At 42.5% G+C, this 20,521-nt stretch overlaps 1 protein-coding gene across 2 annotated transcripts in view; it reads right to left on the bottom strand.

Annotated features, from left to right (window-relative positions):
• Nucleotides 1-12,415, bottom strand: part of LOC120915433 (UDP-glucuronosyltransferase 2A1-like) — a 91,143-nt gene extending 78,728 nt beyond the window's left edge. Inside the window, exon 1 of one of the 2 annotated variants that reach the window (XM_040325945.1) lies at nucleotides 11,655-12,415. In XM_040325945.1, coding sequence (XP_040181879.1) covers nucleotides 11,655-12,402 — 748 coding nt within the window. In that variant the 5' untranslated portion in view covers nucleotides 12,403-12,415. Of the gene's footprint in view, nucleotides 1-2,928; nucleotides 3,676-11,654 lie in introns of those variants that run through there. The other variant, XM_040325963.1, reaches the window with a different exon arrangement.
• Nucleotides 12,416-20,521: the final 8,106 nt, after the last annotated feature.

Raw genomic sequence — 20,521 nt, 5'->3', positions numbered from 1 at the left:
CTCCCGGTACAGACATCGGGGGTCTGAGCTTTTCAAATGTAGTTGGTGGCACAGACATGGTTGCACGTCTCTCTCTTTGGCGGGCAATCACTCTGTCCTTTGGCGCCAAACTCGCCCTATGTCTCACGCAGGTGTGGGTAACTCCTCCCACGTTATAGGCACACGTCACTGCACTGCACGTGCGCCTAAAACTTCAATAGCGACGTTAACTCTTTCCTCGCCAGCACAGTCCAACACCACGACATTTCCTTGTATTAATGGCGGAATACAACTTCTGAATTTGGTTGTTCGAGGTAACAGCATATCCCGGACGAGCCCCCACGTGTAGCACTACCCCCGGAGGAGCTTCTGGTTTGTTTTGGGTGGCACATTTACCCCGTGGCTCCCCAAAATCCTAGGGGTGTATGGTGCATATAGCAATAGTAATGGAATGTCCGCGACAAGTGTCTTTTCTGTGCCCTTTATTACCCAGCCGGGTAAAAACAATAAACTTGTGGTGAAAGGATAGAGTTGAAGGAATAAGGAGAACGGCAGATTCAGGCGTAGTATTGGGAAACAGTCCTGCTCCCACATGTAACACTTTCTGTGCCACTCCTGTCTGAGTGGGCTTAGTGTACCCAGTATCACTCAAACCTTTTTGAGGAAAAAAAGTCTCTGCCACAGACCTGCCTGGAATGAACTTGAGCTTGAGGAAAAGTCTCTGCCACAGACCCTCCTGGAATGGACTCTGCCACAGGCCCTCACTGATTGTAATTTGCGGAGACGATCCTCCTTGAGAGAATTACGCCCGGATCTCCTTCAAATAGTCGCTCAGGTACCGACTGACAGGTGATCAATTCTTCAGTGTCCGGCTACCTTGATCCCCGGTGGTTTGTGAAGATTCTTTTGGATTGCCAGTCTCTCATTGGCTCTCCTCAGATGGACTCCCCACCAAACAGCTATACCGCTTGGGATCTTCAAGAATGGGAACCCAGTCGACCACTGGGCTCCCGCCACAGCTCAAATGTTCCGGACCAACATGGTCCCGGGAATCAGGAACACCGCGTGGCACGCACGCCACGGCCAGGTAGGCCATAACGCTGGGGCGCCGTGATGTGGTTACCCTAAAGGTGGGCGCCACACTGGAAGAAGAACCAGACTCAATGGCGTCTGCCTCATAAATACCCTCCCCCAGCATGCCCCGCGAGGAAACTCCAACCTGATTGGCTGCTAGGGAAAAGTACCCAAGTCTCGACTACACTGTTGCCACCTGTCGTCCTGGGGTGGAACAGCACCCCAGGAACAACAGAATGAGCCCACAGCACAGCCAAGCTGAGACAGAGACCCTGTTGTGAACACATTAAATTGGATCAGAGTCAATTTACACACTGATCCCCCTCTAAATTTAAACAGCACCGGTACTTGGAAGTAACCAGGCTATCACTTGCCATAATAAAGAGCACTCTATGAATAGAGGATGTGTGGATGAATGAAAAGTCCACCTCCCCCATTCAAAGTGCTTTTCATTGCGATGATACAGCTTTTATGAATGGAGTACGTGAAAAAAACATTCCAATGAACACAGTAGCCATCAGCGCAAGGGACACTTCTCATTCAATGTAAGTATATATATATATATCAGAAGATGGGACATTACTGACAGTTCATTGCAGGAGATACTGGACACATTACAAGTGGTTTAGTTGTCCTGACTAGGTCAATAGACAATGACCCTTCAATGCTTAGCTCAGACTATTGAATTGCTAAGTGGACCCAGCTTGTGAAATACCTTTTATTGTGTTCTGCAGGTTAAGAGCGGGTGTCAGAGACGACCCGTCTCTAGGAGATAATTACCTCCACTAAATGACTTTTAGAATGTGTGTTTGAAGATGTATGTGTTTACGCTAAAAGACTTTGTATTGTTCTAAAGGTCAGAAGCCTCCTGTCAGGAGCATTGAATTAGCATTCTATTGTCTAAAGGAATGTAACCTCTCAGAGGTAGTAATTAAGTAGACCGGGTTATTCTGTACATTGATTACCCCCTGGGGCTTTTGTCTCAATACACAAGTCTTTCTATCCAAGCTATTGGACCAATCCCTGTTGACTATTTCCAGTCCTCATTTGCATGGTCAAGGAGGACCTGAGTGAAGACTGCATATACTTTACAATTGACCAATGGGAAAGCGGTTGTTGGGGGTGGGATGTTCCAAATTCTGTATAAAAGTGTGCTGTGTACTTGAAAATAAAGAGTCCTGCTTGAACATGCATACAGCCTGCCTGGTGTTTGTTCTTAATGGGTCTGAACGGCACATAGCTGTAGTTTGGATCCTGGAACCTTGGATGACTGGACCATCAGATGTTGCAATCTGCAAGCTGATCCAATAGAAGCAGAGGAGTGTCGGGAGAGCAGGACCTGGGCGAGCCAGGGTCTCGTCACATAACTAAACTTAAGCTTTAATACACAGCTCTATATGTCAACTAAGTAGCAACTAAGTAGCATATATTTTTCATAGGTACAATCAAATTATTAATTTTTATACATTAGGGAAAGAGATTCTACATGATTTCCATTTCACTTATGCCTCGTACACAAGGCTGGACTTTCTGAGAAAAAAAGTCAGACAGGCTTTTTTTCTCGGAAAGTCCAACCGTGTGTAGCATTCATCTGACTTTTTTGGTCGGAAGTCTGACGGACCTTAGATAGAGATTCTGTTCTCTTTTTGTCTGTTGGACTTCCGACCGGCTCACGACGGACTTTTGCACAGTCAAAAGTCCGACCGTGTGTACAAGGCACACAACACCTAAACTGCACCAAAGACTTTTCTGGTAGCAAATATTTTCTAAAATAGGTGTATAACACAACCCTGAATGAAAGAAACATTTATATGAGGATTAGATGAGAAAAATAATAGATTGATTACCCAGACTCTAACTACTTTTCATGCTCACCTAATACTTCACTGTAGTAACCATCCCAGTTGCCAGCAAACACAAAAATAAATAACATGTCTTGAAAAAGATAGAAGTTTGTGTTTTTCCATCTCTCTATGAAAGACATCCTATCAGTTAGTTCTGCCATGGCTCCAGGCACATAGGAAAAGGGGGCTGGAAGATGTCCACATAGTCTCTCCATAGAGTTGCCAATGGAAAATCTTAAAGAATAAACAAATGGAAGTCCAAGAATTTCAGCAATAAGTTCCCCACATGGGATGAATGGGTCCGAGATCAGGACATCAAACTTCTCATCTTCTAGTTTCTTTAATAATGACTTGTTCTTAAGTACCCCATCACACATATGTTTTGTCAACTTCTGTTGCTCGGCCACCATCTCTTTCATTCTCTGATAGAATTCCCAGTAGGTCATATTAGGTACATCAAAAATCCACACATGTAAACTTTCCTCAAGAAACTTCTCATTCGCCTTTTTTGTGAAAGGCACGTCAAAAACTTCATATCGTATTGGTGAAGCTTTACTGGTGTCCGTACCGATTATTAGAGCAGCCGAATGAAGCAACACTGTAACTTCATGGTCCCTTTTAACAAGTTCATTCAGGATTATTTTCATATTCAAAAAATGACTAGTGTCTGTTGACCACACCAAAATTCTTCCGGCAGAAACAGTGCAAAGGCTTGTATGCAGAAGCAGAAAAATAATCCCAGTACAGAACATGTTGACGACTCACTGTGATCTGAAGTTTTGTGAGGTGGTACAAAGTGTAAAGAGCTTTACAAAAAACTCTGAACACTAGAGTTAAATTAAACCATGCTGCTTATGTATTGTTAATAGTAGACATTTTCCAGTAGACTTTTTAGTAATAAAAATTGAACAGTGTTTCCTAATTTGGAAATTTTTCACATATTTGGCAATGCAGTGTTGTAATCGAATATGTATTACTGCCAATCTATTTCAACATTACGTAAAACATTTTACTGGAAATTAAAGCTCATCTGTGGGCAGCAACTGTTATTGCTCCCAAAATAACCTTGTGAGCGCTGTTGTTACTGAATGCAAGTTAGGAGAGCCAGGTTACACAGCACAAATAATTCTGCTTACTCCTCTCTCCCATGTCTATATTGCTGTAGAAGCAAAGCACTGCTGGACTTTTTCTAATGTAACCACTCCCTACTGACACTGTTCTCTCATTGTCCTCAGATCTTTGGCAGCTGAGAGCTGTAGGAGAAAAGGGAATAGCCTCTCCAGGTGGGAACCCAGATGAATATCCTCCGCTGCAGACAACTCAGGTGTAGGCAATGCACTTAGCAAAGCAAGAACAACAATTGTCTTTGGACAGCCGCACTCTAAAAAAAATTGTAGCCTTTATTAAAAGAAGGTCAGCACTACAAGTCACAGCAAAATAAAATAAAACCTGACTGCTGATGCGTTTCGCACTGAAACTAGTGCTTAGTCATAAGGCTATGACTTAGGCTATGACTAAGCACTAGTTTCAGTACGAAACGTGTCAGCAGTCAGGTTTTATTTTATTTTGCTGTGACTTGTAGTGCTGTCCTTCTTTTAATAAAGGCTACAATTTGTTCAGAGTGTGGCTGTCCAGAGACAATTGTAGTTCCTGCTTTGAGACCTGTAGGACACAGAGCTCCAAGGGAAATCCCAAACAGCAGATTGGACTGAGCTAGATGGGGTGAAGAGAGACCCTACTTTCGATACTGTAGCTCTGCTCCTAGCTCTGGTGGCCAGAGCCATTGAGGGGACTGGTCACCCTGCTTACATAGAGTTGGCAGAGAAGAATGGTCTCCTAAACAGGAAGCTATCTCCCTGTTTGAGTGTCAATAATGACAATGGATTAACCACTTGCTTACTGGGCACATATACCCCCTTCCTGACCAGAGGACTTTTTGCGATTCGGCACTGCGTCGCTTTAACTGACAATTGCGCGGTCGTGCGATGTAGCTCCCAAACAAACTTGACGTCCTTTTTTTCCCACAAATAGAACTTTCTTTTGGTGGTATTTGATCACCTCTGCGGTTTTTATTTTTTGCGCTATAAACAAAAATAGAGCAACAATGTTGAAAAAAAAAAATTTTTTTACTTGTTGCTATAATAAATAGCTCAATTTAAAAAAAAAAAAAAATTCTCAGTCTAGGACGATACATATTCTACATATTGAATAAAGAATGATGAGCGCAAACTGAAAATCTAAAAGTGAATATAAAGACAGTCCATATGGGACTGATAACAATCAATAAAGATATGCAGTGTATTCAAAATTAGTGAAATAACCCAAAACTGATAATAAATCCAAAAATAAAAGTCCAAATATATAAATCAAAGTTTCAACGAAATCCTCCCTGAGGTTAGATGTGACCGGAAGTGACGTGACACCCTGACCGTCCACCGGAAGTGCCGCTGTTTGGCGTTTTATTCGTTTTTTCAATGTAAGCACATTTTTACCTTTATTAAAAAGTGCTTGCATACTTCACCATGAGAGCTTTTTATTTCTACATTTGCTCCTGATACACCTTGTGGCTATCCTGTGGAGTCGACTTCGCTGCGCCTGGACCTATACTGGTATTGGATACAGAGAACGCCCCTCGATTCTATCTCAGCACTGGGAAGATTCCGTGCAACACGAGTTACCCACTGTTTGGATTCTGTTCCAGTTTTGGGAGGATTTCGTTGACACGCATGACCTAGTGTCTGGAGGTAAGCGCACTGTGAGCCCAGGCTAAGCAAAGAGTTATCAAGATTGTCCACATTGATGCCCGAAGTGCAGAAGTTTTGTTCACTGGCACACTAGATTGATTTATCCAAACTTTGATTTATATATTTGGACTTTTATTTTTGGATTTATTATCAGTTTTGGGTTATTTCACTAATTTTGAATACACTGCATATCTTTATTGATTGTTATCAGTCCCCTATGGACTGTCTTTATATTCACTTTTAGATTTTCAGTTTGCGCTCATCATTCTTTATTCAGACCTTTATTTGTTGTTAGCACATTTTAGATTTGAGCAGCATTTTGTTTTTCACTGGTCACTTTTAATTTTCACTGTTGGCTAGCGCTTTAGTCACCCACTTGTATATTCTACATATTTTTGGTAAAAAAAAAAAAATCTCAATAAGCGACTGGTTTTATGTGAAATCCCTAGTGTTCCTGCAGGCCCCTCTGCTTTCCTCCTAAAAACTGTCTACACTAAGCAGGAGAGCACATCGTGGTCAGTTCTCTAGCTTTGCTTGGAACTCAGCCTGCTCCCCTCCAATAATCAGACTTGTCCTGACACTCTCCCACTGCACAGCCATTCACTGAGGATCTCAGTGTGCTGCTGCTTCTCCTCTCTCAGCTCCTATGCAGCTGAGAACAGAGGGAATGTTATCACTTATAAAAAAGGGGGGAAGAGTATTTATAATGTATTTTTTTTATATCTATACAAATATGTTTTGCCTTTCATTTCAATTTTAAACTGAATGGGTTGTTTTACAGTGTGTGAGGCCCGGATTGAGAAGGGAGTTACGTCGGCGTATCTCCAGATACGCCGTCGTAACTCCGAATGCGGGCCGTCGCATCTCGGCGTCTGATTCATAGAATCAGATACGCCTCAATGTTGCTTAGATACGAGCGACGTAAGTCTCCTACGTCGTCGTATCTTAGGGTGAAATATTTACGCTGACCGCTAGGGGTGCTTCCCAAGACTTCCACATCGAATATGCAAATTAGGTAGATACGCCGATTTACGTAAGGTTTAACTGGCGTAAAGTTACCCCTGCTATATGAGGCGTAGCCAATGTTAAGTATGGAGGTCGGGCCAGCGTCGAATTTTGCGTCGTTTACGTAGTTTGCGTAAGTCGTTCGCGAATAGGGCTTTGCGTAAGTTACGTTCACGTCGAAACCAATGAGGCTTTGCGACGTAATTTGGAGCATGCGCACTGGGATACGTCCACGGACGGCGCATGCGCCGTTCGTTAAAAACGTCATTTACATGGGGTCACACTGAATTAACATAAAACACGCCCACATCTTCCAATTTTGAATTAGGCGGGCTTACGCCAGCCCCCATACGCTACGCCGCCGTAACTTAGGGCGCAGGTTCATTCTGAATACAGAACCTGCCTCACTAGGTTACGGCGGCGTAGCGTATCTGAGATACGCCCGCACAAAGTAACGCCGGGCTTTCTGAATCCAGGCCTGATTGTTTTAAAATCACTTTAATGCCACGTACACAGTCGGAATTGCCGACAACAAATGTTCGATGTGAGCTTGTTGTCGGAAAATCCGACCATGTGTATGCTCCATCGGACATTTGCTGTCGGAATTTCCAACAACAAAAATTTGAGAGCTGGTTCTCAATTTTTCCGACAACAAAAGTTCTTGTTGAAAATTCCATTCGTCTGTATGCAATTCCAACGCACAAAAATCCTCGGAATCATTTTTCAATTTTTCTCGGGTTGTCGTAGTGTTGTACGTCACCGCGTTTTTTTTATTTTATCATATTTTAATAATAATTTGCCTATCAGAGTGCGGCAGTCCAGGATCATCCTTTCTCATCACTGTGTTCTTGACGTTCGGAATTTCCGAATTTGTGTGACCCTGTGTATGCAAGACAAGTTTGAGCTAACAATCCGTCGGAAAAAAATTCACGATCGTGTGTACGCGGCATAAGTGTGTTAGAGCCTAAATTAAGTGCTATGCTAAAGTGGTTAAAATAAAACATTTGGGAATTTCCCTTTAAAATGTAAAGAAACTATTAGGACTATGGAGAAGCATTCAGTCATTCACTGGTGAAGTGTTAGGGGTGGGGTGTGGGGGCTTTTTTCACAAGGGTGAGCTCACTGCATTTTAACATTTCTTTGTGATTGTATCTTGCAATGATTCACATTTTACTTTGAATATAAATTGAGTGGGAATAACTAACAATAAGTGAAAACTAAAATAGGAAAATTATCAGTTTTCGGTAACCCTTAATCAGGTTACATTGAATTAAATGAGCTTTTGTTTTTGTTTTTCTAGAGCCGCAAGAGTATTATTATAAAATGATAAAAATAAAAAAAAACACATATGAAATGCTTTGGCAGGTGTTCAGCCATAGTCAGTCAAAGTTGGATGTTTAACCAACAATTGTGATTAATGCAATTTAATCGTATGTTACCCATGGATGAATAATACATGTGTTTGCCAAAGTATATTTAATATCAACGAGCAACACAAATCTTGTTTGTTTTACTACTTTATCTGTAAAACAGTAATGTAAAATAAGCTGTTGTATAGGGTTACGTTCATTGTACTTTCATCATTAGCATGTTCTTAAACAATGATTTTGTTCTTATCAGTCTTTGTTGATAAGAACATCATTAGGAGTAAACACCAAGGAAAGACAGATTTTCATAGTAATTAATACAGTTTTTTTTGTTTTTGTTTTTACAAAAAATAAATAAAAAATTTAGGGCCAGTTAGAATTCTGGGCCTGATTATAATTATATTGAGTATAAAACTAAGGATTTTTAGGGCTCGAGTTAGTAAATTTGATCATTTTGTTTTAAGAAGCAATTTTATTTAAGCAATCTGTTTCATAATCATTAAGAAATATACCATGAACTTTATTGGATCGAACAGATATTCTAGAAAATATTTAAAAACAACTAATTCATATATGTTTTATTAACGCTGTTGGTAGCACTCTATAACCATATGGAATCAGGGCTGGACTAGGACAAAAATTTGGCCCTGGACTTCATCCAGACTGGCCCACTTTGACAGGTCCCTCCCATGGCGGCCGGACAACTCCTGCACCCCCCCCCCCCCGGCCACCCAAGCCCCCTCTCCCCCTTCACTAGCCACTAGCCGTTCTACTTTATTAGAGTAGAACGGCTGGTACTGGTACTCTTATAGGCAGTACCAGTGGGGAAGCTAGACATTATTTCACCCGGGGCAAAGAATCGGTTTGGTGACCCCCCTTTATGGGACAAGAGTAGGCAGAAGTGAGAAACTCCCAGGCCATAGATGTTGAGTCAGCTGTCTGTCCCCTCCCCCATGCTCCTCTGTCCCCCCCTGCTCCTCTGGTCCTCCCCCTGCTTCTTTGTTCCCCCCAGGTGAGCGCTGCAGGAGGGAGAGGAGGTTAGCACTGCAGGAAGGGAGAGACAGAGGAGCGGAGGGGGGCGGCGGTCCGCTGTCACTGAAGCCGGCCCACTGAGCCATCGACCCACCGGGAAACTCCCTGTAGTCCCAATGGCCAGTCCATCCCTGTATGGAATACTATACTAATAGATACTCTAAGCTAGGAACGTAGACTGTGTTTTCTGCTATAACATCTGTAATCCTTACTTTCCCTGACTGCACCAGACACACTAAAGCAATTCTGGAACACATCTCCCAACCCACAGAGGTTGCCGAAGCTAACGCAGACAGCTTCTGAACATTCCAGCCTGCTTTCCCCAATGCAGAGCCACTAAAGTTAGGATAACAAATCTTTCAGTCACTGCATTACTCTTTATAAATTTACATGGTCATCAGCACCATGGAAGGTGTAGGTTTATTTCAATACCAATTGTCATTTATGGGGCAATTGAACCTTTGTTTGAAACACCCAGAATCTAATGGTAAAGTGTTGACATATTGAAAACCTCTGCTAGTGTAATGATCAGACTTAGTGATTTGCTGGCAAATACACACCTGCTCTAATCAAGAAAACCAAAGTAGATTGCTGGACATTCCAACCTGGGCTGACCAACAGATTAGACTGTCTCTCTCTGTATCTCTTTGACTTCTGTCCTATGTTATTGCCTTGTATTGCTCCTGTGAGTGTCTGGAGAATGTTTATACTTAGCCTGCCTGTGCTTATCTTGACCATCAGCCTGCTGGTTCTGCTACTTTCTCTTCTTTGCTATGACCATCTGTCTTGGGACTTAAAGCGGAGGTTCACCCTAAAAAAACACTATGTACCATCCCATCCAGCATACTAGCGTCAGCTACAGTATGCCTTTTTTTTTTTTTGCGCTGTACTTACCGTTTAATCCTTCAGTTTCGTTTCAGACTCCCACGGGGAGTAGACGTTCCTATGAAGAGGGGAACATGATCGACGTCCGGCTATGGCGCGTCACGCATTCCGAAAATAGCCAGAGTAGTACTCGGCTCTTCACGGCGCTATACGGCGCCTGCGCACAGACTAGGAGCTGACTGCGCAGGCGCCGTATATATCCAAGTCCTTTTTCGGCTATTTTCGGAACGTGTGACGCGCCATAGCCGGACGTCAATCATGTTCCCCTCTTCATAGGAACGCCTATTTCCCCGCCGGAGTATGAAACAAAACTGGACGATTAAACGGTAAGTACAGCGCAAAAAAAAAAAAAGCCATACTGTAGCTGACGCTAGTATGCTGGATGGGATGGTAGATAAAGAATTTTTTTTTTTTAGGGTGAACCCCCGCTTTAAGCTGGTTATACACTAGTGGAATTTCGTACAATAATTAGTTCAAAAAGTCCTAGTACATCCGAATGTCTTTCAACAGTAGGTGAAGATTTCATTTTCTTCTAACATTCGATTTTGAAATGAATAGACTTTTCCAAATGAAAACCACATACACTGTTAGAAATTTGTTTTTCGAGAAACATTTCTTGTCAGAACCTTCTTGTCACTGAAGTTGAAAACGAACATTGATTTAACCCCTAGACATGTGCGATTCGTTTCGTACGAATCGGAAATTTGTACATTCGGAAGCATCCGAAATCTGAATTGATATGCTTCCGAATTTTACAAAATACAAAATTTCGTTGATGAATTTCAGATCTGAATTTCGTTAAAACGGAAACGTGACTGGTGTTAGTGGATGGGAGATTCAGAATCAGACAAAATAAGAATGTATGTTAATATCGTTTTATTATTCTCATAATAATTACGATTATTCGTTATGATGAAGTTAAAAACCCAGGAAGTCAGCACAGCACAGGGATGGTGGGAGCCCCACATAATGAGCACAGCAACGGTACAGCCCCAGGGGGAAGTCAGCACCCATCATCCCTGTACTGTGCTCATTATGAGGGGCTCCCACCATCCATGTGCTGTGCTGACTTCCTCCTGGGGCTGTGCCCCTACTGTGCTCATTATGAGGGGCTCCCACCATTCCTGTGCTGTGCTCATTATGAGGGGCTCCCACCATTCCTGTGCTGTGCTCATTATGAGGGGCTCCCACCATTCCTGTGCTGTGCTCATTATGAGGGGCTCCCACCATCCCTGTGCTGTGCTGACTTCCTAAAAAAAAATCTGCAACTACCAATGCTTTGAATCTTTTTAGTGTAATTAACTTTCTTTATTCCCTGTCACCCTGTTTACATTTTATTGAAACTCAATGGATTTTAGATACAAACTTTTTTTAATCTACCCCTTTCAGGTTCAGTTTGAGGCTTGGAAATTGAAAATTTTCAATAAAAATATTTGACAAAAAAAAAAAGAAAGAAAGAAACTCAATGGATTGCTACAGTACTGTTTATATTAGGTTTTAATATGTGAATTTCATGAATCTCTAACTGTATTGTTTATTGATTTTTTTACATTTACTACATCTTGTCTATATCCTTGGAGCAAAATAATTGTCACTACTATACCATTCTTTGGCCAGGAATAGCCATTTATTGACTAACCATTATCAACGTATTCCCTTGGAAAACATATCTGGATATTTTTGAGATACATATTGAGTTTCATTTTTGTGATAATTTGACTTACCTAATATGTCACGGAAGTATGAATCCCATTCACTCCAAACACTGTGAAAGATGTAGTCTTGAATTAAGTATGACACAATATTTTCTATTCTTTCAGAAAATGACATGCTGTCGGTCAGTTCTGACAAAAATGCTGGGTTGTACGATGGAACTGAAGGTAATTGTCCACAGTATCGTTCTGCTGCTGAAGCTGGTGAAAATCTCAATGTATAGATGAAAGGAATATCCAAATTTAGTGCTATAAGTTCACCACACATAACAACCGGATCAGATAAAAGTACATTGTATTGATGTGACTTCAGCTTTGCCAGGAATTCTTGGTTTTTAAGCACAGAATTACAGTTCTCCTTATACATCGCATTTACTCGTCTTGCCAACTCACGGAACCGTTTCAAAAACTGAAAAAAGCTAATATTTGGCTTTTCGTACATCCAAAGCTTGACAAAGTCCTCAATAATCGACAGGGTATAGTTTTTGCCATAAGGAACTTGGTAGAATAAATAATTTTCTGACTTTTTATCATTTGTATTAATGTAAGCAGCACCTGTAGATACGAGCACTGTAACATTATGATTCCTAGTGGTTAATTCATCAATTATCTTTTTTATATTAAACCAATGGCTCCCTTCTGTTGGCCAGATTAAAACGTTTCCACAAAACACAGATCCAGCAAGAAGAATTTGGACTGTGAATAGCTGTCCAACTCCTTTATATTTTAATAACCTAGGCAATTGAGTCATTTTGACCATTACACATGAAGAAATTTGGTTGCCTTTAAAAAAAGGTAAAAAGATAACTGTTAAATAGAGTAGGAGGTATGAAAATAATAAATAGATAGATAGAAATAATACATAGAGTTTAAGTTACCTTAGCCTTACTGAGTACCGTATTTCTACCTCACTGCGTGTAAGGAATATGGGTTTCCTACACCTGTGCAATCCTGTTTATAAGTGTATTATTACAATAGGATTAACATAAATAAAGTGCTCTGTGGCAATATCTAATACCTCTGCAATTTAGCCGTGACCAAATCTGTATAGTATGTAGAACACATTGTTTGCTTCCTATAGTTTGGAATCAAGTTTTGCTGATTAGTGAATTCCGACAATGGAGAAGTACCCATTGTCAGAATACAATAGCATAGCAGGGACGATTCCTCCATCCACCTCAATCATGGGAATTCTTTTGTTTTTTTTTATCAGCCCGCTGGCTCTGGCTAGTCTACAAAATGTAATAATGTGTTAGTTTAACTCAGGTTAGCGTGAACACCTATTTGTTTTAGGTGTGCTGATGCTGTTTTCATGTACGTATGTATTGTTGAAATCTATCTTCAAAATCCCAACTTCGAGTCACTCAAAACTAGCTGGTGGAAAAAGAACACAGAAAAAGAACTGCAGACAGCAGTAGAACCCTGACAGAGATTCTAACCCTCACAGAAGATTACCACATTTTATTAAAACGACTGCATATTCAAAATAGATGGTGGGTCAAAAAGCTATAGTGTTAGTTTAGCAATTTAGTGGTAATTATTACCTGACAGCCTAACCCCACCATCTGCTAATTCGACTTATACCACTTTGTATGTGTGCCAGTTTAGTTAACAAAACGAAAATAAAGCACATAATATTCATAGAGATGTTACTTTTGATTATGGGGCACCCAATAAGTGTGTTTTCTCCTCTGCTTGAGCTTATGTGGCTTAAAGTAGAACTGAAGTAAAACTTTTTTTTTCCTTTTGGATCAAGGAGGGTCAGTTTTTTTGTATCTGTGCCCCATTCAGTAGATTCTCCTTTACTTATTGTCCAATGACCACAGCAGGAAATGAAAGGGAATCCCTGTCCCTATCGGAAGATTTTCCTTCTATCCCTCTTCTATTTTCCATTCTTGACATATGGAGAGGGTAAATTTTCCAGGGACACCGTCAGCAGAAAAAAACTGATGGGCCTTCTAATCCAGAGGCGTAACTAGAATCTTCAGGGCCCCGGTGCAGGAAACCACTAGGGGCGTTGCTAGGCCTACAAAAGATCGCAGGCTAGAGCCCATAGCAGAGAAGTAAAGAAATGTATACACTTGGGCGGGCATACACATGTATATAATATACACGTGTGAGTGTGTGTATATATATATATATATATATATAAAATATTGTTACAGATCTGAGTGTGGATCCCCCTTACATTAGGATCCTCAGAGAGCCTCCCTACTTACATCAGGGTCCCCAGCGAGCCCCCCCTTACATCAGGGTCCCCAGAGAGCTCACCCTTACATCAGGGTCCCCAGAGAGCTCCCCCTTACTACAGGGTCCCCAGAGAGCCTGCCTTTGCATCAGGCTCCCCAAAGAGCCCCCCTTCTTACATCAGAGTCCCCAGAGAGCCCCCATACATCAGGGTCCTCAGAGAGCTCCCCCTTACATCAGGGTCCCCAGAGAGCTCCCCCTTACATCAGGGTCCCCACAGAGCCCGCCTTTGCATTAGTGTCCCCAGAGAGCCCCACCCCATACATCAGGGTCCCCAGAGGTCCCTTTCCTTACATCAGGGTATCCAGAGAGCCCCCCTTACATCAGGGTCCCCAGAGGGCCCCTCCTTACATCTAGGGATCCCAGAGAGCCTTCCTTACATCAGGGTACTCAGAGAGCCCCTTTTACATCTGGGTCCTCAGAGAGCCCCCTTAGAGTCCCTAGAGAGCCCCCTTTACATCAGGGTCCCAAGAGAGTTCCCCCTTACATCAGGGTTCACAGATAACTCCTTCCTTACATCAGGGTCCCCAGAGAGCTCTCCCTTACATCAGGGTCCCCACAGATCCTGCCTTTGCATTAGGGTCCCCAGAGAGCCCCTTCCTTACATCAGGGTCCCCAGCAATCCCGTCCTTACATTAGTGTCCCCAGAGAGCCCCACTTATATCAGGGTCCCCAGAGAGCCTTCCTTAGTTTAGGGTCCCCAGAGAGACCCCTTACATCAGGGTCCCCAGAGAGCTCCTCTTTACATCAGGGTCCCCAGAGGGCGCCCCTTACATCAAGGTCCCCAGAGAGCCCCCCTTACATCAGGATCCCCAGAGAGACCCCCATACATCAGGGTCCCCAGGGAGCCCCTTCCTTACACCAGGGTCCCCAGAGAGCCCCTTCCTTACATCAGGATCCCCAGAGAGCCCCTTCCTTACATCAGGGTCCCCAGAGAGCCCCCTTACATCAGGGTCCCCAGAGAACCTCCACTTTTATCAGGGTCCCCAGAGAGACCCCCTTACATCAGGGTCCCCAGGGAGCCCCTTCCTTACACCAGGGTCCCCAGACAGCCCCTTCCTTACATCAGGGTCCCCAGAAAGCCCATCCCTTACATCTGGGTCCCCAGAGAGCCTGTCCCTTACATCTGGGTTCCCAGAGAGACCCTTCCTTACATCAGGGTATCCAGAGAGCCCCCCTTACATCGGGGTCCCCAGAGAGCCTCCCCTTACATCAGGGTCCTGTAGAGAGCCCCCCCTTACATCAGGGTCCCCGGAGGGCCCCTCCTTACATCAGGGATCCCAGAGAGCCTTCCTTACATCAGGGTACCCAGAGAGCCCCCCCTTACATCTGGGTCCCCAGAAAGTTCCCCCTTACATCAGGGTCCCCAGAGAGTTTCCCCTTACATCAGGGTCCCCAGATAGCCCCTTCCTTACATCAGGGTCCCCAGAGAGCCCCCCTTACATCAGGGTCCCCAGAGAGCCTCCACTTACATCAGGGTCCCCAAAGAGCCCCCCTTACATTAGGGTCCCCAGAGGGCCCCTCCTCACATCAGCGTCCCCAGAGAGCCTTCCTTACATCAGGGTCCCCAAAGAGCCCCCCTTTTATCAGGGTCCCCAGAGAACCCTCTTACTTTAGGGTCCCCAGAGAGCCCCCCTTGCATAGAGTGCCCAGATGGCCCCCTTAATTCAGGGTCCCCAGAGTCCTCTCTTACTTTAGGATCCCCAGAGAGCCCCCCCTTACATCACTGCAGCGACCCCTATAGTTCCGCCACTGTTCTAATCCCTTTCAGCTGTATCTAAAACTAAAAATGCTGGTTATACATTGATCATGTTTTGGAAGAAAAATCTAAATTAAATCAGTATTTGTTGTGACTACCCTTTGACTTCAAACCAACATCACTTCAAATAACACTGTGGTTTTAAGATGTGCTGTCAAGCTCTTTTGAAGAACCACAAAGAAACTGACAATAATGAGGACCGTAGATGCAGTGGTCGGCCAAGGAAACTTAATTCAGCAGATGAAAGATGCATTAAGCTTACTTCCCTTCAGCATCAGAAGATGTCCAGCAGTGCCATCAGCACTGAATGGGACCCAGGTACACCCATCTACTGTCCAGAGAAGTCTGGCCAGAAGTGGTCTTCGTGGAAGAATTGTGGCCAAAAACCCATACCTCTGATGTGGGAGCAAGGCTAAGCATCTTGACTATGCATGACAAACTGGGGTGCAGCAAAATGGCAGCAGGTGTTCTGGACTGTTCTTTTGACTGAGTCAAAATCTGAAATATTTGGCTGTAGTTTATTCTCCCACATGTCTTTGGAAAAAAAAGTGTTGGTATATATATATATATATATATATATATATATATATATATATATATATATATATTGTATATGGGCATTTATGCAGCTATGACAATATACTGGTAATGCTGGTGATCAGTGAGTTATAGCAATACTGCGATAATGTGGCAGGGAATCTGGTGCTAACAGACCCTCGCTGGGAGGTACACTAACTGACTGACATCAATAGTGACACTAATACAGTGATCAGTGATAATTCTGTACACTGTCTATGTACTAATGACACTGGCTGGGAAGAGGTTAACATCTAGGGGCAATCAAGGAGTTAACTGTGTGCCTTACAAGCGTAATGTGCATAATCTGTGTGTTTTTTACTAACAGACCTAGTTGTTTTTTCTCACTGCTTTGCAGGAAAATGAAAAAGCCAGATCGATGCTCTGTGTGTAGTTTTGTGTGTTTTTACTGTAGCACTACCCCTGTAGGAGCTGCTGGTTTAGATTTTGGGTCTACGCTCTGCCTATCAACCCCATAAGTTTGGCTCAAACCCTCCCTTGGCACAACTGGACAACACAACGATTGTGGAACCCACTGGCAGTTGGGAACCACAATGATATCATACAGTAATAAAGATACGGTTAAATGGTATTACCTTGTACTGACCACCTGTCCAAATGGTAATAGATAAGGCTCCACACAAAATGCAGTTTAACCAAGAAGTGTTTACTTGGTAGAGAAAAGGTGTAGGCCCAGGCTTCTTAAGCCTAGGCGCCCTCGTAGCAGGCCTCAGCACAGGCTTCCTGCTTGCTTGAAGATGCCATCCCAAGAGGCCGGATGCAAGCCTTCCCTTCCTTTAAGTAGCTCCTCCTAGCAGGCTGTGCGTGATGCAATGCACCCTGGTAGCACAGTAGCACTGTGGGCATTGTAGTCTATTAAACACGCAAGGCAATGGAGTCTTTATCTCCCTGTACTTCAAGGTCCATAATGCATTGTTCTAATATAATTAAACTGAACAAGTTGCAGCAGTATAACAATTGAACACCAGAGGGAGCCGAGTTCTTTCTCAATCACAAACTGTAGTCTATTGGCTACGTTGCAAAGTGACACCTTGCTACAGTACGTTGTTTTGTATGTTGTTTTGTTTGTTGTTTCTATGTTGTTTTGTAGCCATTTGGTTTGTTGTTTGACAAATTAGAACAGATTTGATTAATTTGTGGCAAGAACACATTGGCGATGATTAAAGCTGACCTAAATTTTGTTTGGAAGAAATGTATTTTTAGAACATTCATCCAATCATCTAATAGCTAATGAGTTCAAATCACACAATCATTTTCAGCCTTGGTGAAGAAGAAAATAAAAAAGCGAAGGAAGGAATTTTTTTTTTTGAACAAATAAAATTTTAAGTAAATGTGGTTTTAGTTTTGGGAAAAATCACACTTATTGTGAAGCTCATGTGGATCCTGAAGTCAAGCATATAATTCAAAACATTGGTATGGCAATAGAACTGAATCCACAATGGTACTATCAAATGCTCTGACAGGCTATTTTCTGAATTTCTGTATGAATGTTCAAACAAAATTCTGTTGGTGTATGGCTAGTCTAACTAGAAGTAAAGACTAGGGTTGAGCGAACCCGAACTGTAAAGTCCGGGTTCGGTACGGACTTTTTTTTTTTTTGGACCCGAACAATTTGCTGAAAGTTCGGGTTCGGGTCCGGTGTTCGGCAATGTTATGGCAGGCTGCAGGGCAGCCAATCGCCATTTGTTTTACTACTGTGACTAAGAAGCCATCACAGCCATGCCTACTAATGGCATGGCTGTGATTGGCCAGTGCAGCATGTGACCCAGCATGTGACCCAGACTCTATATAAGCTAGAGGGACAGAGCACAGCTCGTCACTCTGCATTAGATAGGGTAGGGAAAGGCTGGTGCTGATCTGATCTGAGGGAGAGATTTAGATAGGAGTCAGACTGTCCTGCTGCAGAAATCATATTACACCAGCGCTGCATAGGTTCCTGTGAGATACTCTGCATTAGATAGTTTAGGGAAAGGTTCCAGATTGTTCTTATAGGGAGAGAAATATATAGGAGTCAGTCCTGCTTCACAAATCAAATTGCTGCAGCATTGCATATGTTCCTGTGAGATACTCTGCATATTACACCAGCACTGCATAGGTTCCTGTGAGATACTCTGCATATTACACCAGCACTGCATAGGTTCCTGTGAGATACTCTGCATATTGCACCAGCACTGCATATTTTCCTCTGAGATACTCTGCATATTTTACCAGCACTGCATATGCTCCTGTGAGATACTCTGCATTAGATAGTTTAGGGAAAGGTTCCAGATTGTTCTTATAGGGAGAGAAATATATAGGCGTCAGTCCTGCTTCACAAATCAAATTGCAGCAGCATTGCATATTTTCCTGTGAGATACTCTGCATATTACACCAGCACTGCATAGGTTCCTGTGAGATACTCTGCATATTACACCAGCACTGCATAGGTTCCTGTGAGATACTCTGCATATTACACCAGCACTGCATAGGTTTCTGTGAGATACTCTGCATATTGTACCAGCACTGCATATGTTCCTCTGAGATACTCTGCATATTACACTAGCACTGCATATGTTACCGTGAGATACACCCTTTATATACTTTTCTTCTATTGTGCTATTCAAAAAACACCCATTTAGTATTTTTTATTTTTTTTTTACAGTTTTTCCTCCAGTGTTTGCAGTCTTGCCTGCTCATCTGTATGTGTGAGATGAACACTTTACATACTGTTTTCTATTGTTCTATTCAAAAAACACCCATTTAGGGCAAGAAAATATATTTTACAGCCACATCCACCGCCACCTCAACCTCCTACTCCATATGGACCTCGTCCTCCTAGGTCAAGATTATTTTATTTTTTTTGTTTTTATGTTATTTTAAGTTATTTCCCTATCCTTATTTATTTTCAGATTACTTGCCATGCTCTTACCGACATTTTGCTGCCATTTGCAGCCCTCTAGCCCTTTCCCTTAGTGTTTTAGAGACATTTTTGTACTGAAAAGTTTGGGTCCCCATTGACTTCAATGGGGTTCAGGTCCGGGGTCAAGTTCGGGTCCCGAACCCGGACTTTTTTTCCGAAGTTCGGCTGAACCCGTCAATCCGAACATCCAGGTGTCCCCTTAACTCTAGTGAAGACGGTTAACATTGCAAAGTGCATTTTTCCGATGCTTAGATAAATAAGGTAAAGTTGTGTTTACTCTGAATACCCAATCATATGCAAGGAAAATTTAAGTGTCACAACTTCTTCACCTTAATTACTAAGATTAGTGAACTTTTACTTTCACAGTTCAAACTAATGAATAATCAATAAGAAGATTTAACATGTTTTAATGTTCATTTAGTTTTTTTTTCCAATCTACAATGTAATATAAGATTTGTCCTAGAAATTAGTTTTGATGAAAAGCAAGGCTCTGAGGAAGAAGGTACTCTTTCGAAACACGTCAGCAAGCAGTGGTTCTCATGTCCTCTCCTTCATCACCTGGAGACCGATTGCCATCAGATTAAGGCTTTTATATTGCAGTTTTCCTTCACATGTTTGTGAGTACCAGTAGTTTTTAATATATTATTTTATTAAACTTATCAAAGGAAAATGCACAAGGCTGGTGTGCCCTCTTTTTCTTTTTCTTTGTTTGACTGCTAGGATATCCCTATCCTGGAGGGCAGCAAGGTCTGAGACCCTATCCATTTTGAACTCTAGATCACATGATCAACACACTTGTGAGCAAGAGTATTTGTTGGTTTTCTGCTTTCAATATTTTATTTTACCTGGTAATTATTTATTTATTACAGCATGTCTTTCAAGTTTGGGAGGAATCTACACAGGCAGGAGGAGAACATACAAACTTCAGGCAGGTAGTGCCATAGTTAAACCAGGGACTTTAGTGCTTCCAGGAAGTGCTAACCACTTAGCCACTGTGCTTCCCATGCATGATAGTGAAAGTGTAGTTGTAAAAGCATTTCTGTATTCAAAACCCTTAAAACATATATTCATTCCACTTTGAATTTCTATTATTTCTAGCCTACACCTATTACTCTGAATTATGTTGAAGTTTTTAAACTTGCTCCCCAAACATTTACTTACAGTACTGGTAATTAGGGTTGTCCCGATACCGATACTAGTATCAGTACCGATACAGAGCATTTGCGCGAGTACTTGTACTCGCGCAAATGCTCCTGATGCTTCACCGATACTTTTATTTATTTTTTGTAGTGAGGGTGGGAGGAGTCAGTGGCTGGGGAAGGCAGGAGAGGGCGGGGGGTGCAGGCGGAGTTTGGCTGTAGAGGGGGCAGGAAGCAC

The sequence above is a fragment of the Rana temporaria genome, chromosome 1 (assembly GCF_905171775.1).
Source record: "Rana temporaria chromosome 1, aRanTem1.1, whole genome shotgun sequence".
Lineage (NCBI taxonomy): Eukaryota > Metazoa > Chordata > Amphibia > Anura > Ranidae > Rana > Rana temporaria.
This window is presented reverse-complemented; position numbering and strand designations above follow the sequence as displayed.